The sequence below is a fragment of the Marmota marmota genome, unplaced genomic scaffold, assembly GCF_001458135.2.
Source record: "Marmota marmota marmota unplaced genomic scaffold, marMar, whole genome shotgun sequence".
Classification (NCBI taxonomy): Eukaryota; Metazoa; Chordata; class Mammalia; order Rodentia; family Sciuridae; genus Marmota; species Marmota marmota.
Window position 1 is genome coordinate 16,248,381 of NW_025999977.1, and position 25,948 is coordinate 16,274,328.

Sequence of the window (25,948 nt, forward strand, 5' to 3'; positions counted from 1 at the left end):
CCCCCTCCACCCCGGCCGCGCCCAAGCGCAGGGGCTCCTCAGGCTCTGTGGGTGAGTGCAGCGCCCTCCCGCCTCGCGCCGCCCCTCGCGCCCCTCCGTCCCCTCCCTCTTTTGTGTGAACTCCCCGACGCCTAGGGCAAGGCCTCCTCTCCGCCCGGAGGGGGCTTTGTCTGCCGATGTCGGGGCGATGGCGCCCCCATTTGGTGGGAGGCGCTGGGGAGAAGGGTGGGGCGGCCGCGGAAACCCAGACTAGTTCTTTATTGTCTGTCTCGGTTTCGGGGAACACGTGCACCCCACCCCACTCCTACGTCCTTTCCTCTGGTCCCCAGTCCACTGCGACCCGGAAGTTAGGCACCACCCCTAGTAGGAGCTGGGTGTGGACCAAGGAATTAGGGTTGTGGATTCGTTGGGGTGACTTGGCTTCGAGGTGAGGATGGAAAAGCCTTGACTCCTTTATCTTTTTAGGAGGGCCCTTTCTAGACCAGTCTGATTTTCCGAGGGTCTGTTGGTTTGCATTCAGCCCGGACCCCCGGCTCACTCACTCCCTGTCTGGCGTGGGGCCCCCTTACGCTTCACCCCTCCTCCTTATGCGCTTGTGGGGAGCTGGCTTAGTGGAAAACGTCCACAGTGACCCAACTGCAGTGAAGGGAGAGCGCCTCCAGTGGTGTGGTGCGAGGAGAATTGGGAAAAAGAGACTTCTGGCGAAGTCCTGCCACCGCCCTGCTCTGCCGAGGGATGTGTGCAGACTCCCCACCTGCTAAACCGAGCCAGGGAAGCGGGATCTGGGCGTAATGTTTCATCCGGGCGCAGTTTTGCAAGGGTCTTAGCTGCAGGGTGAGAGGAATTGCCAAGTATTAGTGTGGACCGGCTTAGCCTCTTACTGCATCATTAATTGACTCTTAGAGAAGCAAGCAAAATGGTTGACATTTTTAAGGGAAAACCTGTGGATTTCTTGCCAGGAATTGACAAAATGATATTGTGACAAATTTACCATGAGACCTAATGAAATATTTTGAGACGGACGTTTTCATATATTGGTGAGAGATGCTGTTTTTTAGAAGAATGCGGTTTTTTAAATTTTTTTTTTTAGAAAAATAACGTTTTTGATGGACTAAAACAAAACGTGTGTTTTATAGTTTTGAATCTCTTTATTCACTTAGGTACTTGATTATATATTATTTAAAAAGGAACACTGTTTTATTGCATTTTGTATCTTGGGAGATTATTTTAGAAGGGATAAAGTTAAGTTTATTAGAGATTAAGAATGCATCTGAGATGCCTATGGGTAAATAGGTTGTTGCTTTGGGATATAGTGTCCCAGTATATAAGTATAAAGGTCAAGAAGGAAGTGATGTAACTGCCTGCTGAGAGATCTTAATAACCTTGTAGACTTTGGGAGGTAGTTCCTTTCCTAGAAAAAGAATACCAGTCTGAGATCACACGATTTGTTTTTTTCCATTCACTTGTCCACAGTGGGGAAAATAAGCCAGTTGTGATGCTTCTGAGTAACATTTTATACTAACATACTGGAAGGCACTACTTAAAACACTAGTAGAAGATCAGGAGTAACTGAAGTGTTTTTTTTTTTTTTTTGGCAGGAAAAATACACATTTGAGGGAAACTAAGGTAGAAACGTATAAATTAAGAAGAATTTTTTAGACAGGAAATGTAATGATTGACAAAAGAATAAATACTAACTTGTTTTATATTTCCGCATGGGAATATAGTTTTGTTCTTTGAACATCGTGGATTCAGGAGGTGACAGTGTTTTCTTGAAGTCTTGATTGTTGGAATATTAAGTTCGGAAGGCAAAGGAGAGAGAATATTGCCTACTCAGGAATTCTGTACAATTTTGTATCCATGATACTTGAAATCTTCCATTCCTTTAGTGAATGCAAGGACAGTGATTATAGTTGTGGATATTTAAACTGTTTCAGAGCATCTAGATTTCTTAATGCACTGAAGAGTTTGTTCATTTATTGTGCTCCTTATTGATAGCCTGTTGAGACAAAGATTCTGTTCTAAGCTTTAAGGGGATAGCAATAAGCAAGACACTTGTTTCCCAGGGGAGAGGGATACAGATAATCACATGAAGAACTCAGAATAGTGTTGTAATGAAATAAACAGAATTATGGCATGGGAAAAATAATTGAGATGTGTGGGGCCTTTTTTTATGTTGGGTGACATTAAGAAAGATCTGGAGAATTCAAGATTTGATCTGCGGATCAAATCCAAGCAAGTCTTGGGGCAAAACCCCCTGAGGCAGTAATGAGCTTTGTTAAGTGTTTGAACATCAAGTAGGAATGGTGAGAAAAACCTGGAGAAAGTGGTGGCAGGTGAGTGTGAAGCTCTGGGCTGCCCTGAAATCATTTGGGGGCCTCTTAGAGGCTTTAATCTACTTATTTTAGCAATATGCTCCTTAATTACAGTTTTGGAGTTAAAATATAGTCTTGAAGATTGAGAGGACTGATGTGATTAAAGACAAAAAGAAGGTGAGAAATGTGTAGAGCATGGTTAGAAACAGGCTAACCTAATTATAACAGGATTTATAAATTTCTAGCATTTGTGCATTTAATATTGCCATTTTTGTTAGTTTTTACCTAACTTTGATTTTAAGCAGTTGGTGAGTCATAATTTTGCTCTTTGCTATTGTCCCTCTAGCATTTCCACAGCAATGCATTAACTTGCATCTCATTTGATGACCATTTTTCATAGAGAAACATGACTTCCAGTTGAACAGGTGGTTGGCCAACTCTCAGTCTTGGATATGCAAGGGAAATTGAATAGAAATTGATTTGAGAGAAATTCAAATGTTATTAGAAATGATGATTTTGAGCTGGTCTCTGGACATATTCTGAACCATAGTTAAGACTGAAAATGTTCAGTGGATCTGGATTCAGAAGCATATATTGGATACCAAATTAAGGAATTTGGATTTTAACATTTCCTGTTTTAATCCATGCTCTGCATCCAAAGTTACCCTTGTTTTTGCTAATTTATATTATGAAACTATAATAAAATGTGTTTATTACAGTTATTTCTTTTGGGGGGGGGGCACCAGGGATTGAACTCAGGGGCACTCCACCATTGAGCCACATCCCCAGCCCTGGTTTGTATTTTATTTAGAGACAGGATCTTGCTAAGTTCCTTAGTGCCTCTCTGCTGTTGCTGAGGCTGGTTTTGAACTTGTTATCCTCCTGCCTCAGCCTCCTGAGCTGCTGGGGTTATAGGCATGCTCCACTGTGCCCAGCTATTGCAGTTCTTTCTAAAACATAAAGTTACTTAATTATTTCTCATTCCTTTCCTAAATTGCTGTTTTAGGCATTGGGTAGCTATTGAAGATTATTGAACTATGGCAAAGCATTATGAAAGCATTGTTTGAAAATTGGTAACAATATTCAGGATAAATTGGAAAAAAACTAAATATTTTTTTTTTTTCCTAAAAACTACTTTGAAAGCTTTTGCAGTAATTCTGAAGGGGTGAGGGATTAGATTTTTACTGGTTCATTAATGAAAATGGACTAAATGAGAGGATGGATATTGAGGGACTATAAGAAGCATGATTTCTTTAATTGGCTGTGATGCTTTATAGTTAGGTTACAAAGAGACTTTATAAAAGAAGAGTTGATAGGACTTAGAGACCATGAATGTAAATACAAAGAAAAGAATATTAGTGCCTTTTAAATCACATTCAGAGACTGTCCAAAATCTTTGTTTCGCCATGGAAATATGACTGAACATGGCTCATAAGTGTAGGATATGGCTTTGTGTTAAAAGACGATTATTCTTTTATAAGTCATTTATTATCAGTTCTTAATATAAAGTTCAAGCAAACGGTGACATAACATTCCCAGGAAGTAGATACCTCTAAAGAAAAGAATGTCATGTTCTGTCCATTACCTCTCCCTCCTCCATTTTTATCTAGATGATGATGGAAAGGAATAGAAGTGAGTATAGATATTCTGAATCCCTCCTTTTATTAATCCATTTCTGATTTTCTGACTAGTTAAAAAAAATTTGAGAACAAGTGATATGCTCTTTATGGATAAAATGAATTTTGTTTCAGATTGCTTCCTAAAAAACTCATGTCCAGTTTGTGGTGTTTTATAATAAGTTGTAAATCACCTCCTTTTCATAATGAGGTAATGAATACAAGTGGAAGCTTTGATAAACAAGTGGAATTGTATTAGAAAACATGCTATTTTAGTGCTGTACCACTGTAAACTTAGAATTTACTATAGTTATATAAAACTTTTCTAAGAAGGAGCATATAATCTTTTTTCATTAGTTGCTCTGTTTTATGTGTAATTTCATAATATACCTAAAAGCAATTCATTTGAAATACTGTTTGTACATTTTAAAGGTACTTTGTTAGTTTAGGATGAAAGTACCAGCTGAATGGTTATTTCTTTTCTGTTTGTTCTTTTTTGAAGTGGGGCTGGGGGTGGAGGTATAGATCCTGGGGATTAGCCCCTGGGCCTTACACATGGGCTCTACCATTGAGCTATACCTCTAGTCTCTCTTTGATATTTCTTGTTATATAGAAGTAAATGTTGTAGAGACACCATACATATAGCACATTTTTTTGAGATATTTTGTTCCTTTTTCTAAATACACAGTTTAGAAGGTCCCTTTGGGGTGACAGTACCAGGGATAGAAACTAATGGCAGATGGGGCTAGGGTTGTGGCTCAGTGGTAGAGTGCTCGCCTAGCGCATGTGAACCCTGGGTTCGACCTCAGTACCACATAAAAAATTAATAAGTACATATATTTAAAAAATTTTAAAAAAAGGAAACTAATGGCAGAACTGTAGGTCATCAGTAGTGTTTCAAAGGCTGAATGTGACCTTTGTAGATACCTTGTGTAAGGACACAGGAATGCAAAATGATGAGACCCACCTTTACTGAAGCCAGGGTTTTCTTAGACTAAGGCCATCTTCCTTTCTAATCCCAAAGGAGGAGTTCATAATTTCACATGTAAGTTTCTGGGTTTTGTTTTTTGGAATGATTATTATTAAGAAGTTGTTTTCCTCATCTGTTCTCATGTATTCTTATTGCTTCATCATATTATATTTTGTACTGCATATAGGACAATGGTATGTTTACTCATTTCTGTTCTCTACCACACCATATACTCTTTGAGGAAAAGGACTAACTATATGGCATTGTGTCCTAGTTGTTGAACGTAGTGCCTCAGATGTGATAGGAACTCAAATTATTTGATGAGTCAGATGTTAAAATATTGGTATTATGTATTTCCACAGTTTTTTTAAAAAATATCTTTATTTTATTTATTTATTTTTATGTGGTGCTGAGGATCAATCCCAGCACCTTGCACGTGCTGGGTGAGCACTCTACCACTAAACCACAATGGATGTTGATTATATTAGTCTATTTCCTTCATGTAACAAAGTACCCGAGGCTAGGTACTTTATAAAGAAAAGAGATGTATTTACAGTTACGGAGAGTCAAAGACTTAAACGTGGCTTGATTTGGCTCTGATGAGGACCTACAGTGAATGGCATCACAGTGATGGGAGCACATGTAAGAGGGAGAGATCATATGGTGAGTCCTGGATAAGGGGGGACTGCTGTATTTTATTTAATCTGTTCTTTAATGATACATATTTAGGTTTATTCTTAGCTTTCTGTATTATAATTGCTGTGAATACTCATAATTACTTGATCTTGTATGTGTTGTAGAATAACTCAATGCAAGTGAAAGCACTCGTTCAAAGGGTATTTGCATTTAAAATGTTAGATAATGCCAAATTGTCCCACAAAGAATTGTTACAACTTCTGTTTCCCACCCGAGGTACCTTTTTCCTTATTATGCCTCTACCAACAATGTTTTTGATTGGTATACTACTAAGTGGTTTAGCAAGTTGTTATTTTAATTTACATTTGTATATTTTTTTCATAGGTTTAGGTGCCAATGAATATTTTCCAATTACTGCTTTTGTCTATTCTTGTTAGTTTTTGGTTTTCTAGATGTAGAATCACTCGAGCTATTGTAAGGGAATAAGCTTTTGTCATGTGTCTTTCTTGATTTATTTGTATCTTAACCATATGTGTTTTTCTGTGCATAAATTTTTAGTCAGTTTTATCATTTTTTAATGATTTTAAGTCATAAAAGGCATGAATTGGTTGTAGAAGGGCCTTCTTTAGGATCATAAAAATTTTCTGCCAGGTTTTGTTTTAGTATTTTTATGATTTAATTTTGATATTTAGTTAATTTTAATATTTAGTTCTTCTAAATTTATTTGCATTGTATTTTGTTCTGGGAAATGAGATAATGATATAGTTTTCTGTTTCAACATGATTTCCCATTTGGACCAATACCACTTATTGAATCATTGATCTTAACAAGTTTGTAATGCCACTGTTGACATATTCTTATACGAGTGAAATATTTTCTCTTCTGTTGTATTTGTCTGTTTAGATTGAAGTATCAGACCCTTTTAATTGCTATAACTTTTGAAGAAAATTCTAGCTAATAGGGCTTTTCCAGAATTATTTGTCCTGGCTTTTTGTGCATACATAATTTTCTACCTGATTTACAAAATTGTTTATCCAAGTCTTCTCTGTTGGATTTTAGTTGATGATATTACATTTATAGAAATGTAATATCATTTTTGGGAAAATTGATGTTTTTAGTATTGGTATTATATATTTCCATAGTTTTTTTAAAAAAATATTTTTATTTGTTTATTTTTATTGGTGCTGAGGATCAAACCCAGCACCTTGCACGTGCTAGGTGAGCGCTCTACCACTAAACCACAACCCCAGCCCCACAAATAGTTTTTATTAATGAGTAGTTCTTTAAAACTTTAGTTGATAAAATGTGAAATATATAGCCTTTTAAAAATATTAAGTATTCTAGCTTGCCTAGTATGAAATACTGGATTATACAGATATTTGGCTCTTCTTTTTCAGTTGATTTATAGGTAAGATTGGAAATAAAAAAATAAATCATCTGTTTTTTCACTTCCCAAAATTTTGTGTGTTTAGAAAGGAAAATAAATTCTCTGTACTTCTGTCAAATACTCAAATTTTCTTCTGTTTTTCTTGGTTTCCTTTTTTTTCTTTTAAACCAGTAATTGAACCACTTAACCACTGAGCCAATTGTTCTACTCCTAAGTACAACTTCTTCTCATCCTTTATTTTCACATACTCAATCCTAAGCCTAGTTAAAAAAAAGTACATTAACTGTTAACCAACATACCAGCGTGGAACATGGACCACCAATATAATCAGACAACTTTTTTTTTTTTTTGTACTGGTGATTGAACCCAGGGGCGCTTTTCCACTGAGCTACATCCCCCACCCTTTTTATTTTTTATTTCAAGACAGGGTCTTACTAAGTTGCTCAGGGCCTTGCTAAATTGCTGAGGCAGGCCAGTCATGAGCCACTTTGCCTAGCTAACCAGGCAACTTCCAAGTCTTATTTCAACCCAAAATGTTGTAAACTTTCTTTATGTGTGATAGCAGTTTCATCAATGAGAACAAGCCTTAAAGAAATAATGATTTGTAAAACCTGTTGGCCAATAAAGAATTCAGAGAATGCTATTTAAAAAAAGAAAGAGCTGGTTGAGGTAGTGTACAACTATAATCCCAGCGGACTCCAGAGGCTGAGGCAGGAGGATCAAGGCCAGCCTCAGCAATTTAGCAAGGCCTTGAGCAACATAGTGAGACCCTGTCTCAAAATAAAAAAATAAAAAGGGCTGGTGTTGTAGCTTAGTGGAAAAGCACCCTTGGGTTCAACCCCTCAGTACTAAAAAAAAAAGTTTTCTGGTTAATATTGATGGTCTGTGTTCCAAAATGGTTAAAGAAAGAGTTAACACATTTTTTTCTTTTTCTTTTTAAACTAGGCTTAGGGCTGAGTATGGGTCAGTAAAGGAGGAGAAGAAGTTGTATTTATTATGAGACGGACAAGTATTAGATAACGGGAGAAACACAAGTCCTGTATTGTAAAGAATTTTCTGCTTTTAAAACCAGGGATGTTTTGTGGTTGTACTTTAAGAATAGCCACATGTTTACATATCTGTGTACTGCTTTTATGAAAGTAACCTAACTTAGGGTTCTGTGTCTGCCTGCAAAGTTTTTTTCCTCCCAACTTTGTTAGTTGTTTTGTAAACCTGAGTTATTGGAAATCGCTATTATTAATTTCCTTTATCTCAGTGTTCTTATGGCCTTAGATGGAAGTGAGAAAAGAGGGCTGGGGATGTAGCTCAGTGGTCAAGTGCCCCTAAGTTTAATCCCTGGTACCAAAAAAAAAAAAAAAAAAAGTGTTTCTAAGCTACCATTGCATTTGATCTCAGAAAGTAAGGGAATTTACTTTATCATAGTCATCTTTAGATCATTTCAGTCTAAACCCATCAACATCATTTTAAAATTAGTATTTTAACTAGAGTAATTGTTTTATTAATTATGTCAAATTCTGATATTTTAATTTTTATACAAAGCTTGTTAAAAACTTGGTTAAATGCTTTTGCCTTGCATAAAGTAAATTATAAAAATTAGAATTTAGATCAGGTACTTTATCATTAAATTATATTAGCTATCTATACTACATACAGATCTGTTAAGGATAAGGGCTGTAAGACATCACTTTTGAACAAAGACTGAGATATGGTCACCAGCCAGCATACCTATAGATGCATGCCATCTGTCCGCTTCACTAAAATTTTTGTTAACGAAACATTGTAAGGGCTGTAGTTTAGTACTGATATAATGAAACGTGTATTTTAATGGTCTGCTAAGAGTTGTGGATAAAACTAATGGCTTCAGTACAGTATCATTTTAAGTTTGTTTATATTGCCTCATCTCTATTTTGGGGGGATTTTCTTTCTTTTTTAAAAACCTTTTATTATGGAAAAATACCAGCAAAGGCATACAAAATAGTGAATGAAACCTGTATGTTCTCTAATTTAACTCAATTCTGACAGTACCTATCTTTAGTTCAGTTGATAGTTGTAAGTCTAGTTCTCTGGAACTTCAGACAGATTAGGCTATAAATTGTGGTTCCCATGACCCCCTTCTTGGGTTCGGTTAATTTGCCAGAGCAGCTCATATAATTCAGGGAAACATTTATACTTTACTATTTATTATAAAAGATACTACAAAGGATATAGAAAAGTAGCCACATGCTTAGGTCAATGCATAAGGGAAGAGAGTAAGGCATAGGGGAAGGGGCAAGAGCTTCCTTGCCCTCCAGGGTACCACCATCTATGAACTTCCACAGGTTCAGCTATGTATATAAGTTCTCTGAACCCAGTTCTTTTGGGTTGTTAGGGAGGCTTCATTATGTTGGCATGCTTGGTTATATTCTGGCCCTTGGTGATCAACTTAACTTTCAGCCCTTGTATCCTCCCTGGAGTCTGGACCTGGAGTGAAGTCTAAGCGAAGCCTCCAATCATCCTGATGCAATTTGGGGATCTGCAGCCACCAGTTATCTCATTAGCATACAAAAGACAATTTTATCACTTGGGGAAGAGTCCAAGGTTTTAGGAAATGGGATGAAGACCAAAAGTATATTTTGTCAAAGTATCACAACCTTATTTAGCCATTATAGCCTTAACAGCAATCAACCATGGTCCACCATGCCATTTCCAAATGCTTATAAATATGTCATTTTTGTGTCTTGCAAACTGTAAGGACTACTTTTAGTAACATAACCACAGTGCCCTTGGTCTAGTATTTATTTTAAATCAGAATCCAAGCAAGATCCCGCTATTAGCATAAATTGATTTGCCTTTAAATCTCATGTTCTTCTCTTTGAAATTTATTTGTGAAACACTTTTCAATGTTTTTAGTAAAATATAATTTATATATAGTAAAATGCGAAGATCTTAGGTGTGAACAGTTTTACATTTAGCAAATGCTTAGGTTCTACAAATGCATATGTTCTTTTAAATCCACATCTCTGTCAAGATATAGAATTTCTTTATTATCCCAGAAGTTCTCTTGGGTCCTTAGCAGCCAGTTTTTCAATTTGTTTCTTATACTGATTCCTTCTCCCATAACTCCATCCCAATCAACTAATTTTGATTTCTTTTACTGTAGATGAATTTTGTTTTTTATAGAGCATCACATGGAATGATACAGTGCATATTCTTATGTCTGGCTACTTGTATTCAAGAATAATATTTTTGAGATTTATCGGTGAAAATGCAGTACTAATAATTTGTTCTTTTTTACTCCCGAGTAATAATATTCCATGATCTGAAGATACCACAATTTAATTATTCACTCAGTTTTTGTTGGACATTTTAATTACTTATATTTTTTGCCTTAGCATTTATGAACAAAAAATGCTAGGAACATTCTTACATAGATATTTAAAAAAATTTTTGTTGTTGTTGTAGATGGACACAATACCTTTATTTATTTTTGTATGAGGTGCTGAGGATCAAACTCAGTGCCTCACATGTGCTAGGCAAGTGCTCTACCATTGAGGGCTTACAACCCCATAAATATCTTTTTGTAGATAAATGTTTTTATTTCCCTTGTGTAAATACCTAGGAGTAGAATTGCTGATCATCAGGTAGATGTATGTTGAATTTTATAAGAAATTGCCAAACTGTTTTTCAAAGTGATTTTACTTCTGTCAACAACGTATATGAGTGGCTCCATATTCTCACCAACATGTGATATATCAATTTTCTTACTTTCAACTATTTTAGTGGGTGTGTAGTACTTTCTTATTGTGGCTTTAATCCAAATTTCCCTAAATGACTAACGAATTAAAGCATTTTTACATGTTTGGATACATGTATATTTTTCAAAGTATCTTTTCAAACAGTTCCTGGAATGAACAAATTGGGTTGTTTGTCTCTTTTTTTACTGATTTGTAGTTCTGTTTATGTTTTGGATACATGACTTTGTTATATATTCTCCTAGTCTGTCGCTTGCCTATTGATGAGTTCTTTTCATTTATGGTTAGTGCAATTAGTGTGTTAATACACCTTTGCCTGCTCCAAGGCTCTGAAGATTTGCTGTGTTTTCTTCTGGAAGTTTTAATGGTTTTCATTTTTATGTTTAATATTGAGCTCCATCTTGAATTAATTTTTGCTTATGGTATGAATAAGAAATATAGGATTATTTTTTCCATTTTTTTCTCACTTGTGCCTGCAGACTTGTTTTTGAAAGTATTCACTTTCTGATAATTGCATTGGTGTGTTCATCAAAAATCATTCGACCATATGAAGTATGTCTTTGTACATCGGTTTTGTTCTAATTATGTTTGTCCTTACACCAATACCAGACTTTTTTTTAAAATAAATTTTAGAATCAGCTTGTTCATTTTTATAAAATGTCTGTTGTGAATTTAATTGGGACTTTATTGAATCTGTAGGTCACTTTGGGGAGAATTGACATCTTTGTGGTTTTATTCTATCTATAGGCAATCAAGTTAGCTTGTTATCATTTTATGGACGCTGACAAAAGACAGGATGCCTAGGCCAGAGACAAAGAACTTTATTATAGCAATGACAGTAGCTCGCATATCAGCATTTTCTTGTTCTGGTTTCCTGAGACCCATTTCTCAGAGTTAACACTGAGAGGGCCAAGTGACATCTGCATCTTCAGTGGGTTTTATTACAGGAGAGAGATTTTGAGCTCAGGGAAACTGAGTCTTTTATGTTGTATAATATGCATGCCTGCCTGTAGCTCAATAGGAAGATACTGTTGCTGTTTTCCAAGGTCTGTTCACCAAACCAACAACTTGGAAAAGATAGGAACAAAGGCCCAGTCTCTCTGTTCCCAAGATGTATAAAAACAAGAAACTCCTAGTTTTATTTCCTGACACTCAACAGTATTAAATCTTCCATTCCATGAACATTAATATATCTCTATCATTTAGAACATTAATTTTTCTCGGCAGTATTTTATAGTTTTGGGGTTTGAAATTTTGTACATTTTATTAAATTTATGCCTAAGTATTTTGGTTTTTGTAGCTAATATAAATGGTGTTTAAATTTTCTGATTTTCTCTTTGTTAGTTGCTGTTGTTCTGAAATACAAAAATTTGTTTTGTGTATTGTCTTTATATCTGTCTTACATCCTTGCTAAATTTACTATAAACTTTATTAAGGTATATACACACACATCCCTCACACGATTTTTCTGACTACACAGTCCTGTTGTCTGCAAGATAGGATAGTTTTTACTTTCCCTTTCATATTCTTTTGCTATCTTGTGGTGAAAAGACTACTGGATTTCTTGTTTTATTTTGGATTTTGAGTAAATACATTTATGTTTTATGATTAAGTATGTTGTTAGCTGTATACTTGTCCTAGAGGTCCTGACCCCTTAAGTTGATAAAGTTTCCTTCTATTGCCAATTTGCTGAGAATTTTAGTGATAATGGGTGTTGACTTTTGTCACAAGCCTTTTTGGCATCTATTGGGATGATCTTTTTTTTTTTTTTCTTTTTTGGACTATTAATAGGACAAATTTCTTAGTTTAATTTTAAATGTTAAACCAACCTTTATTCCCGAGATCTGTCTCACTTGGTAATGATTATACTTTTCATGGAGTGCTGTATTTTTGCTAATATTCTGTTAAAATTTTGTTTGTTTTTGTTGGTTGGAGGGTGTGTGTTTGTGTGTGTGTGTGTGTGTGTGTGTGTGTGTGTGTGTGTGTGAGCCCTCACGTGCATGCTGAGGATTGCAGCCAGGACCTTGTACATACTAACTTACTGTCTACCCTACATGTTTAAACAAGACAAAACATTTTTGCATGTGTGGTGGTGAGTGATGTTATGTAAACTTATTTTCTTCTAATACCTTTGACTAGTTTTTTGTATTAATGCATAAGTCTATAAAAAATTTTTGGAAATGTTTGCTTTTTATATGCTGAAATGAATTTGTATAAGATTGGCCACTGTTTCTTAGATGGTTTTTAGAATTCACTAGTGATGTCTTCTGTGCTTGAAGTTTTCTTTTTGGAGGTTTTAAATTACAAATGTACTTCTTTTCAGCAATAAGGGCTATTCAGAGTTTCAGTTTCTGCTATTGTCAGTTTTGGTGATTTCTGTCTTTACAGAAGTTTGTCTATTTCATCTTGATGACTGGGTGTTTGGGAATTTGTCCATTTCATATAAATTGTCTAATTTATTGCCATAAACTTGTTAATAGTATTATCTGTGAATTTAGGACTATAGTGATAGCACCTCTTTTATTTCTAAAACTTGTTCTTGCTGTGTCTTTCCCTTGATCATTTTAATGGATTATCAATTTTATGGATCTCTTTAAAGAACCAACATTTTGATTTCAATGATTTTTCTCTGTTGTCTGTTTTCTGTATAGTTGGGTTATACTTTTATTTTTACTATTTATTTCTCCTACTTGTTTGGGTTTAAGTTATTCTTTTTCTTGTTTCTTAAAATAGAGGCTTTAAATGTCAATTTTAAGCCTTTTTTGGGGGAGGGGTTATCGCGGGGATTGAACTCAGGGGCACTTGACCATTGAGCCACATCCCCAGCCCTATTTTGGCTTTTATGTGGAGACAGGGTCTCACTGAGTTCCTTCGTGCCTTAGCCTCCCAAGCCCTTAAGAACATTTACAGCTATATGTTTCTAAGCACTGCCTTAACAGCATCATATAGGTTTTCATTATTTGATTCAGAGTATTCTTTGATTTCTCTCATTATATCTTGATCTGTGGAGTATTTGGGGAGTGTATAGTTTAATTTCCAAACACTTGAGGGTTTTCCTGAAATTTTTGTGTTGATATTTTTATTTTATACCGCACATGGATATGACTGTTAATTTTGTACTGGCATGCAGTTTATTTTATGGCAGATCATCTTAATTCTTTCAAATTTTTCTTTTAAAGTTAGAATTGTTCTAGATCAAGGGTCAGCAGAATTTTCCTTAAAGGGAAAATTTATTTAAAGAGTAAATCTTTTAGGCTTGCAGACTGTACAATCTTTAACTACTCATTCTCCTTATTCTACAGAAGTATAACTTTGGCACATGAGCCATAAATTTGCTTATTCTTGTATCCCTTATTTTAAGGTTAGTTTTTTTTTAACTGTAACATGAAAACATTAAAATTGGACATATTAATGGGGTAATGTTATGTTTGATTCATTTTACATTGTGTAATTTTTAAATAAGGTTAATAGTCTTGCTTTTTAAATAAAATATGCCCAGTTGGGAGTCTCCATTGTGTGTTTGGGATGTTCAGTGAGATTTCTCCACTTTGGCTGGTTAAAATTTTATGTCATGTCTTCCTGCACTATCTGACCTCTGAAATATTAATTTACCTTACAAATCTGCCATAGACTTCTTGTCTAATCTTGCTGAGTCTTGTGTTGTGCATGGGTAGCATAATATTCGGCAAAAGGTTTAAAACAGTATCCCTACCTAAACCTCTGAAGCATCTTTTCTGTGAAGCTTTCATTTGTTTGTATGTTATCCTGCCCTGCAAATTCCAGATGATCTTGCAGCCTTCTAAGCTCAGCAAAAGTGTGATAATTTTGGACTCCTCCTCCCTGGGCTGTTAATCAATAATTTAAGTCCTTCAGGCTTCCCTTTGTTCAGGACTCACACTTTTGTACTGCCTGCTGTCCAGTGTCTTAAGATAGTCACTTCATTTATTTTGCCCAGATTTATAGTTATTTATGTTGAAAAGGTTATTAGTTATAGACGATATAGTTACTTTCAAAACCAGAAGTTCTATGTGATTTTAAAATGGATTTCCCCTTGTTTTATAATAGAGAGTTTTACTGACCAGTCACAATTTTGATTGATGAAAGTTTTTGAAATGAACAAGTCAAAGAAAATAACTTGGTATTTGAGTGTGTGGACACTGGTGAGATTATGATCTCATACATGTTTTTTAATTGACCAGTAATAAATTAAAAGCTGACATTCTACCCCCACACACATATATTGGGGATTGAACCCAGGGGCACTTAACTCCTGAGCTACATTCTCAGCTCTTTTTTATATTTTATTTAGTGACACAGTCTCACTGAGTTGCTTAGGGCCTCGGTGAGTTGGTGAGGCTGGCTTTGAACTCGAGGTCTTTTGGCCTCAGCCTCCTGAGCTGCTGGGATTACTAGCATGCCACCACCATGCCCAGCATATTTAGTTATAATTTATTTGACATTATGAAGTTAGGTTTCTTGACATTATCAAGGAGACCGAGTGCATATTCATGATAACTACATCTTTTTTATTTTTATTGTGATCAGCCTTGTCTAGCTTGACTTTTCCAGATAGAACTGTCTAAATTTATTGGTGTTCTACTGTAGGAACACCTGCTAGTCATTTCTCAGGCTATTTCAAACTTGTCTTATGCTTAACACTTTATCTAGTGTAAAAGAGAAGATCTTTACCTCAGAATCTTTCAATTGCAGGTACAAAATGAACTTGTTCAAAGTTATTATACCAATTTATAGTGTATTGTCTGCTTGGGCTGCCATCACAAAAATATAGACCAGATGGCTTAAACAACAGAAATTTTTTACAATTCTGGAGATTGGGAAGTCTTAAGATCAGGGTGCTGGCAAAGTAGGTTTTATTCTGGGGACTTTTCTTTTGACTTCTTGGTGACTTTCATCTCTGTTTGTGGTTGAGGGTAGAGATACACATAGACAGCAAGCTCCCTGGTGTGTCTTCTTGTAAAGGACACTAATCCAGGGCCCTAACCTCACTACCTCATCTAACCCTAATCACCTCCCCAAAACCCCATTTCCAGATACCATCATAAAGGGGTTAAGAATTCAACTTAAAAATGGGGGAGCAAGACATAAACATTTCATCTTTAACATACATCAATTAAGAAATTCAGCTCTGAAGCTGAATTACCTGAGTCTCTCACTAGTTGTATGTACTCGTTAGTTTTTCTTTTCAATTTAAATCTGTTAAATGGGTGCTATATTCACACCACTGCTTATGAAATAAGGATTGTAAGAGTAAAATGAATTCTTGCATGTAAAGCATTTGGAATGAGAAGTAGCTCTCAACCATTGTTTTAAACAAAACAAACAAAAACATTTCTGATGATGATTACGTGGGGGGTTTTTGTTGTAATTTTTTGGTATTTCTGTCTCTGGCATTTGGACAAGGATACACAGGACTGATATTCTATGTGTACAATGAAGATAGACAACCTAGAATCTGGGAGAAAATTCTCACTAAAGTGTTTTTCTGAATTGAATGGAGACCAGTAACAAAAGATTAAATGGAAGTAATTATTAATTTTGTTCAAATTAATCTTTTAAGTTTTGAGCTTGAATAGGACAAGATAATTTATCTAACTGAAAATATGAGTAAAAACCTTAAATGCAGTATGTTAAATGAGGACACTGTCTAAAAGTTGCTTTAGTTCATAAGGTTTCTTTATGTGAAAGGTTTCTTTAACATAAACATGTTGTATTTCCTCTTGAAAAAGGATAGATCCCCTGGATAGCATTTAGTCAACTTTATAATATATGTGGTAATTTGTCTGAATTAATGGTACTACTATTTCTAACTTCCTTTCTATCTTGGACTTTTCTCTATAGATAAGTTTTTGTTAATTTATTACAAACTGAATCCTTGCTTGCTCCTCTTATCTTTAGTCTCTTTCCAACCTGTCTTTATTTCTGCTGAGGTTGTATTCTATTTGTTTTTCAGATGAGACCCTTTTTGCTCTTCCTGCTGCATCTGAGCCTGTGATACACTCCTCTGCAGGCAAGTTCTTTCTGCCAGCCTTTTATCCTCTATGTATTCTAACTTTAACTCTTTAGTTGTATTAACTCCATACAGAGTAGATTGGATTTACTGAAAATTAGCATGGTTCCAAGATTTGTCTACTGAAAAAGTTTAAATTTGCATTTTGTATGCTCTGTCCAAAGGAGAAATGGGCAGAGCTTGATTAATAATTGGAAGCGTATAAGAAATTCTTGGACCCTTGATTTATTTACATATTGACCAGTCCTTTTTTTTCCCATAAAGTTTACTTGAGATAGCCAACTTTAATGTAAATGAATGCCAGTCTGTGGCATTAAATTATTCAGTGTCCCTTCTGTCAGATTCTATTCCCAAATCTTCTCTTTTTCAAAAACTAGTTAAAAGTAGCTTTTTTAGTTAATAATACTTAAGATTTTTCTCAGATTTGTGTCTTTGCATAGCATGTAATTGCCTCTGAAGCCATGTATGTGTTTCTTAGTTTTTTAAATTGACAAATAACTGTGAGGTACAATGTGATATTTTATTGCCCAATACATTGTGGAATTATTAAATAGGCAAATTAGCACATCTGTTACCAGATAGTTTTCATTTATTTGAGAATATTTTAAATTCTCTTGGCTATTTTGAAATGAATGATACATTGTTAGTAACTATAGTCACCATGCTATACGATAGCCATGCATGTTTTATTGGTAATAGTACTATTTTCAGTAATTCAAGTCTACTCATATTTATTGTTATTAACATTTCAATTTAGTTAACAGTGAGTCTTTACTAATACTATTTTATGAGTCTGTCATAAAACTTGCATTGACTCTGTGAACACTGGCATTCTCTAACTTTCCTTTCTGTCCATGGCCACAGACAAAATTATGGATTTGAAGGAGCAGCCAGGTAACACTGTTTCGGCTGGTCAAGAGGATTTCCCATCTGTCCTGCTTGAAACTGCTGCTTCTCTTCCTTCTCTATCTCCTCTCTCAACTGCTTCTTTTAAAGAACATGAATACCTTGGTAATTTACCAGCAGTATCACCCACACAAGGAACACTTCAAGAAACTTTAAATGAAGCATCTAAAGAGTTCTCAGAGGAGGCAAAAAATCCATTTGTAGATAAAGATTTAACAGAGTTTTCAGAATTAGAATACTCAGAAATGGGTTCATCCTTCAGTGGCTCTCCAAAAGCAGAATCTGCCATACTAGTAGAAAACTCTAAGGAAGAAATAGTTGTGAAGAGTAAAGATGAAGAGGAGGATTTAATTAGTAACGTCATCCTTCATAATCAACAAGAATCACCTATATCCCTTTCTAAATTGGTTAAAGAAGAGGACAAAGTTATGTCTCCAGAAAAAACAAAGGACAGTTTTAACGAAATGGAAGTTGGAGTAGAAGCACCTATGAGGGAGGAATATGCAGACTTCAAACCATTTGAGCGAGTATGGGAAGTGAAAGATACTTATAAGAAAGACAGTGATGTGTTGGCTGGTCAAGGTAATATAGAGAGCAATTTGGAACATAAAGTGGATAAGAAATGGTTTCCAGATAGCCTTGAGCAGACAAATCATGAAAAGGATGGTGAAAGCAGTAATGATGATGCTTCTTTTCCCAGTACACCAGAAGCTGTAAAAGACAATTCAAGAGCATATATCACATGTACTCCCTTTGACCCAAAAGCAACAGAAAGCATTGCAACAAACATTTTTCCTTCATTAGAAGATCATACTTCAGAAAATAAGACGGATGAAAAAAAAATAGAAGAAAAGAAGGCCCAAATTGTAACAGAGAAGAAAACGAGCACCCAAACATCAAATCCTTTTCTTGTAGCATCACAGGATTCTGAGACAGATTATGTCACAACAGATAATTTATTAAAGATGACCGAGGAAGTAGTGGCAAACATGACTGAAGGTCTAACCCCAGATTTAGTACAGGAAGCATGTGAAAGTGAATTGAATGAAGCTACAGGTACAAAACTTGCTTATGAAACAAAAATGGACTTGGTTCAAACATCGGAAGCCCTGCAGGACTCACTGTACCCTGTAACACAGCTTTGCCCATCATTTGAAGAATCTGAAGCAACTCCTTCACCAGTTTTGCCTGACATTGTAATGGAAGCACCATTAAATTCTGTAGTTCCCGGTGCTAGTGCTTCTGCAGTGCAGCCTAGTTCATCACCATTAGAAGCTCCTCCACTTAATTACGACAGCATAAAACTTGAGCCTGAAAATCCCCCACCTTATGAAGAGGCCATGAATGTATCAGGAATAAAGGAAGACATTAAAGAACCTGAACATATTAATGCAGTTGTTCAGGAAACAGAAGCTCCTTATATATCTATTGCATGTGACTTAATTAAAGAAACAAAACTCTCTACTGAACCAAGTCCAGATTTCTCTAATTATTCAGAAATGGTAAAAGCTGAAAAGCCATTGCCTGATCATTCTGAGCTAGTTGAGGATTCCTCCCCTGATTCTGAACCAGTTGACTTATTTAGTGATGATTCAATACCTGAAGTTCCACATAAACAAGAGGAAGCTGTGATGCTCATGAAAGAAAATCTCACTGAAACTTCCTTTGAATCAATAAAAGAACAAGAAAATAAGGAAAAACTCAGTGATTTTCCTCCTGAGGGGGGAAAGCCATATTTGGAATCTTTTCAGCCCAGTTTAGGTGCCAAAAAAGATTCCCTGTTGCCTGATGAAGTTTCAACATTGACCAGAAAGGAGAAAATTCCTTTGCAGATGGAAGAGCTCAATACTGCAGCTTATTCAAATGATGATTTATTTATTTCTAAGGAAGCAAAAATAAGAGAAAGTGAAACATTTTCAGATTCATCTCCAATTGAGATTATAGATGAATTCCCTACATTTGTCAGTTCTAAAACTATTTCTAAATTAGCCAGGGAATACACTGACCTAGAAGTATCCCACAAAAGTGAAGTTGCTAACGTCCAGGATGGAGCTGGGTCATTGCCTTGCACAGAATTGCCCCATGACCTTTCTTTTAAGAACATACACACTCCTAAAGATGAAGATAAAATGCAAGTCACAGATGAGTCTGATATATCAAAGGTGTCCGTACTGCCTCCAGATGTTTCTGGTTTGACAACAGAGATAGGCAGTATAGTTGAACCCAAAGTTTTTATGAAAGAAGCTGAGGAAAAACTTCCTTCTGATACAGAAAAAGAGGACAGATCACCATCTGCTATCTTTTCAGCAGAGCTGAGTAAAACTTCAGGTAATCAGTTTGTGTACTGTTTTATCTTTTCACATCACTTTTTGACTTTGTATGAAATACTCCTTCTTTGTATCACGTAGTATATTTTATAATACCTAATATGTCACATTGATTAGAACTTTCCCACCATCTCATTTAAAAGTGTTAGTGCTTTTTCTACCTCTTTTATGCTCACCACACACTCTTGCTCTCAATTTTTCCACATAGTTGTTATTCACTTATATTGCATCATTGAATTTAATTAGAATCAGCTTCAAAATCTATTTTTTCTTCAGTGTTTATTGATAACATGATGAGCAAGAAATACTAAGATATTTTCAGATGTTTATTTTTATCTTAGAAATGATTTTATATTTACTTTATAAAGAACAATTCTATGGCATATATTTTAACATTATTTTTCCAGTGAGATGTGTAAAGTCAGGCATATTGAGTGGAGGCATTTTTTTAGAAAAGTGTAAATTGAGGTATGCTATTAGGAATTCTTCTGAAAAGTTCTGATTCTAATTTTTTCTTTTGACTACATTTCCCATATACCTGATTTGCATAAAGTGACTTGCACACTTTTTAAAATTTAGTATTCTAATTTGGCTGTGTTTTCTATTCTATTAAAATAGGAATATGTTTATGAATACAGATAGGTAGCACTTGCTACCATCAGATCAGTCTAGAAAATGTTGCAGTATTACAAGAAAGAGGAGATTCTAAATATTCAGGTAATGAAGTGTGAGCATGGAGACTTCGTGTTTGATGGATGTGAACATGAAGATAAAAGGAAAAGTCAAAGATGACTCCAGGAATTCTGGCTTTCTGGCGTGTGCATATATAGACAGCAGTATGAGAAGCTGAGGTGTAGGGAACATGAGAAAAGTTGACTAAAGAGGAAAAGATAAGAAATTCAGTTTTGAATATGTTGGCATTGGTACCTATGAAATACCCAAGAAGTTATGGATATTATGTATACCTATAAACATTAGAATGGACTTCAAGGTAGAAACTAAAGCCATAGAGATCAATTGTGGAGAGAACCAAGAGAAAAGAAAGATTTAACGTAAAATAAATGATCAGCATTATAAAATCTAGAGAGGTCAGTTAAGCTAAGGATTGAAAGTTTGTCAAAATGGAGGGAAAGAGTTGGTTTTACAACAGCAAATGATTTAGGGAAGGGCTAGGCTTGAGTGAATGTTAGAGCAAATGGATGTAAATAAATGTTGACTATTTTAGTTTGAGAACATGAAGGAAAGTGTTAGCAATCAGAAGAGAGAGTATGAGGTTGAAGAAGGGCAATTTTTTCGAGGAGGGAAAGTGTGATCCCAGGTGCTGGTATAGAGTCTGAGGGTAGATTGTAGAGCCCAGGTGGAAGAATTAGTCTTAGGAAGAATGATAGTGCTTTGTAGTGAATGGAAAGTTTGGGTGTTGGTACTGCTGGAAATTTGTGGCTGGAAGTTTGAGAGAATTATTTAATAGTTAACATTTATTGTTTGAAGCAGTGTGTGTGTTAGGTTCTTTGCTGAGAATGAACTGGAACATGCTTGGGTGGAGTAGATATGAAATACTTTCTGACTAGGGAAACATTCTTTGTTTGTGAAGATTGAAGGATGATAAATATCCTGGGTATGGGTTCAGAGAAAGCAAATGGTTGTATTGACTTAAGGTTGTGTTTTGCTAGATGTGCTCAGTGGAAGGACAGTGAGTCAAGAGAGTTATGGATAATAGCAAAGAACAGTTGAAAGTGATGGACTATGGCATATAAATTGAGGAAATGAAAAGAAGGCATTGATAGGAAGAGAGTAGGTCATTGAACTTGAGGTCCAAATTAGATCTAAGAACCCAAAGTGGTGGGAGTAAAAATGTGACTGCCAAAATGTTGTGGTCAGTTTAGTATTGTGAGTGTCTGTGGCTGGGTGTGTTGGATGTTGAATTTGGAATTTCAGAACAATAGCTGTTCAATTTGAATACAAATGGTCAATGTTTGCCCATGAGACAAGGCCTACAGTGGAGCTGGGTAAAGGTTGCTAGAGTTTGAATTACATTCTGGAAAGTCACCCATGATAATGACCTGACTTAGATGGAGAAGAAGATTAGGAATTAGGGACATAAGTCTTGTAAAGGACAGTGAGTGAGACAACTGACAAGATAGTAGATGAGAGCAATTAGGAAGGATAGAGAATGACATAACTGAATAGTCAAGGTCTGTTTAATAATTGTCTGGAAGTCGAAATGGTGAGCAGAGGGTAGTACCTCTCCCTCATTTAGATGTAGAATATAGGAGAGCACACAGCCTCCATTTAGAAAGTTCTACAGGAAAAGCAGTATCCATCCTCAAGGAAGAGTCAGGTTTTGGTGAAGGTGAGGTAATGCATTCATCAAGTTGTAAAGAAGTTAGTAAAGTTAAGGATTATGAGAGCTGGTTCATGTGGAACGTGGGTTTCACAAACATGGGAAAGTGTTTTGGGGAGGGATCAATGGAAGGACAATACCTGAGAAGCCCAGTACAATGTGTTGATGATAATATGGGTAAAGACCAAGGAGAAACCAGGATGTGAGCAGGACTGAAAGGCTTCTGATGAATCCAGCACTGCCTGAGAACTTAAAGCTTCTAGTCCTCTGGTAGATGGAAGCTCCCAGGAGTTTCAGGAATTGACTATTTCTTGGATTGATTTTACTAAACCTCTAGAGATCTATGGCCTAATAGGTCAATGTTAAGGGAAAAATAGGGCCATTGCCATGGAAGGTTTAGTGGTGTTGGTTGATTGAAGAAAGTTTAAGTAATGCTTGGGCTTTTTTTTTTTTTCTTTCTTTTCTTTTTTTAAGGAAAATAATTATTTATGCCTTTTCTCTGAGAAGATTGTTATTCATGACTTTCTTATTCAAGGTTTTTTCTTTTTCTTTTCGTTTTTTTATTTATTTTTCTTCCCCTGCTTCTCCCACTTTCTCCCTTTTCCTCCTTTCTCAGATTAAATTGTATATATTTATAAGATACAGCATGATACTTTGATAAATAATATATAATGTGTACTGACTGAATAGAGTAATTTGGATGCACTAAATGTGTATATTCTTGAAAAACTACGGGAAGGAAATCAAGTGTTGGTATAATGAAAATAACGAGTGACATTAGTTCTAGTCTTGGCTGTACCACTGACAATCACTTCATCTTTCTTCATGTCACTTTACTTTTCTATAAAAGGAATGGGGTGAGATTAGATCTTTACAACTTGATAATTTCCTTCTTTGTAAAGCCATCTGTTAAAAACAGTTACTTATTTCAAGCATTGTGCTAGGTTTTTTTTGGTGGGAGAGAGAAAAATGAATATGAAATTTTGCCCTGATATAACTTTCAGTTGGTAGAGACAGACCTGGTTAAGGACAGAACTACATTGTGATACATGTTATAATGGGTACAGTCATTTACTTCCCTATCTTCCCAAAAGTAGGGGCTAAGCATACTGAAGTCAGATGTAACAGCATATATACCATTAGACTAATAATAGAGGCTCAAATGGCTTAAGAACTTTATAGCATTCCTAATTATGATATATAGGAAATTTTGTTTTTTGCAGTGCTGGGGATTGAACCCAGGGATTCACACATACTAGGCAAAAACACTCCACTTGGGTTTTTTTTTTTTTTTTTTTTCAAATGTCCAAGTCTTATTATTGTTTTTATATTTAATGTTTTTTAACATTGATAGATATTAGATAACAAAATGTCAATTTCCTCAGGTCATTTATTATCTCAAATTTTTGTTTTCTTAAAATGACATTTTGTAGGCCGAATTCAGTTTTAATTTTGGAAAGGAAGACATTTCATAAGGAAAATGAACAAGGTATTATGGTGCATACTTTGTTGCTTTGTTACTTTTTTAAGTAAAACTTGTCAGGTGGAAAAGAATACTGGCCCCTCCCCTCCACTGTTGAATGAAAAATTTGTAACAAAATGTTCTTAATTTGAAATGTAAATGCTGATTTTTCTTAGTCTATATTTTATTTGCACTATACCTCATCATTCAGAGTAAGCTTTTAATTATCTAGGCCCAGTATTTTCTATGTGTTCTCTATTTAAATTTTTTAAAATCCTGGCTAAAAATTTATGATTTTGATACTTGTTTTCCACTTTTGTTTTTAAAATATATTTTGAATATTATTAGCATTAAAAGTTTTCAGTTTTTCACTCACTTTAAAAAATAAAAAAAGTAGAAAGTAAAATACTTGTTAATACTTGCATAAATTTATTCTGTATCCCAGCCAAATGGGTAAAACTTCTGAAAAGAAAGTTAACAGACTGGTGGCACTATCACTTGAAACTTAAAATGTTTGTCAGATGATGCATGGAATCTCAGTGTGGCATAGGAATGATGGTTTATGGATATCAGCATTTAAGGGTTGTGAGTGAAAAAGCATTGGTACATGGTAAAGGAAAAAAGAGGCCACTGGTATAGGAATGGCTTCACAGAAGAGGTGATTTTTTGAAAGTTACAGATAGCAAATATGAGTAAATAAACATAGACATTTATATGTGTGTACAAATAGGCACACACAGAAGTTTTTCCAGATTCTGTTGTGGTAGATACAATATGTTCAGTATCTAATCCTACTTACTTTGTAGCTAGGCACAGAGGTAGATTTGTACACTGGCCACATGTGACTAATTGTGAAGAAACATTTAGGTTTATTCAGAACTAAACTGAAAAAAATCAATCTATGCTAAAGAAGGTTTTTGGTCAGTTAGTTGCTAAAATTATCTCTGGAAATAAGCAATAAAAACCCATAGTATCATTTATGATTTTTTTTCTGTTTTAAAGCTAATTGCTTTTTTAAAAAAAGTTAACTTTTTATTGGAAATAATTTCAAACTTTAAAACAAAGTTGGAAAAATAAACAGTACAAAGAATGTTTTATAACCCTTTATTTGAATTCATCTATTTTACCCCATTTGTTTTATTTTGTGATTTCTCTGTGTGGGTATATATATACATATACATTTATATATATCTCTTATTTGTGATTGCTCTTTCTGTATAAACTAGATGTGGTCATGTGTTCATCCTTGTTTTTTTCTGAACTGTTTGAGAATAAATTATATCTTTGGCCTTTTACCCCTAAATACTTCAAACAGAGGTCATTCTTTTAAAAGCAATTTCACATTCTTACTTCATTTGTCTTTACCCTTAACTGAAAAGAAGGAACCATTTTATAGTCATTGAAACCTCTTAAGTCTTATGGATGCTAAGTAACTGACCTAGGATTATGTAGCAAATTATATAATGTAGATAATACTTTTGAGCTTCTGAGTATATGTATCCCAGACATTCAGCTAATTTTTTATTTATATTAGTTATCTGATTCCACATAGATGATCTTATTTCCGATAGGAACTACAATTCCAACCCAGGTTTTGTCCACTTCTCAGTTATTTGTGCATTTTGAAATAGCAATTATTCTCCTGATTTTAGTGAGAAACAGAGATGCTGCTGTTGTGTTGTGTTGTGTTGTGTGCAGTAAGCAGTGCAAGGTATTGTGTTGGCTTTGTGTTGGGCAGTAAGCAATGAAAGGCTTTGATAAGAAGTCAAGAAAGTTGACTATTGTCAACATTTTCTTTCATGTTCTTCCATATGTAGAATATCAACTAGAATATTCTGTTGCTGCTATGTGGAGACTGAAAACCCTGCTGTGATAGACAATTGTTGTTCATTTATATTGTTGGTAGGCCATTGGTAAAGAAAGGTGCTAATGTCTCCAGTTCAAACCACTGAGATCTTGACTTAATTATAGTGATTGATTGATATATATATTTTTGTTGCTTGATTTGTCATTAATGCATAAACTATTTTTCAGTTCATAATCAAAATATAGATTGTATCTTCCTGACCTTTTGGTGAGTAAAAGTGTAAACCATTCACAAATTATTTATTCGTTATACTTAAACTACATAATGTTCAGGGTTAAGCAACTAGTAAAAGAAGCTACTTAAAACTCCATTATGAAGGTAAAGAGTTTAAAAATTATGCTTCACAAATATATATATATATA

At 35.0% G+C, this 25,948-nt stretch overlaps 1 protein-coding gene across 3 annotated transcripts in view; it reads left to right on the forward strand.

Moving 5' to 3' along the window:
* Positions 1 to 6: 6 nt before the first annotated feature.
* Positions 7 to 25,948, forward strand: part of Rtn4 (reticulon 4) — a 65,753-nt gene continuing 39,811 nt past the window's right edge. For 2 of the 3 annotated variants that reach the window (XM_048804342.1, XM_048804341.1), the window contains exons 1-2: positions 16,627 to 16,683; positions 17,548 to 19,917. In XM_048804342.1, the coding sequence (XP_048660299.1) occupies positions 17,556 to 19,917 (2,362 nt within the window). In that variant the 5' untranslated portion in view covers positions 16,627 to 16,683; positions 17,548 to 17,555. Of the gene's footprint in view, positions 52 to 16,626; positions 16,684 to 17,547; positions 19,918 to 25,948 lie in introns of those variants that run through there. The other variant, XM_048804340.1, reaches the window with a different exon arrangement.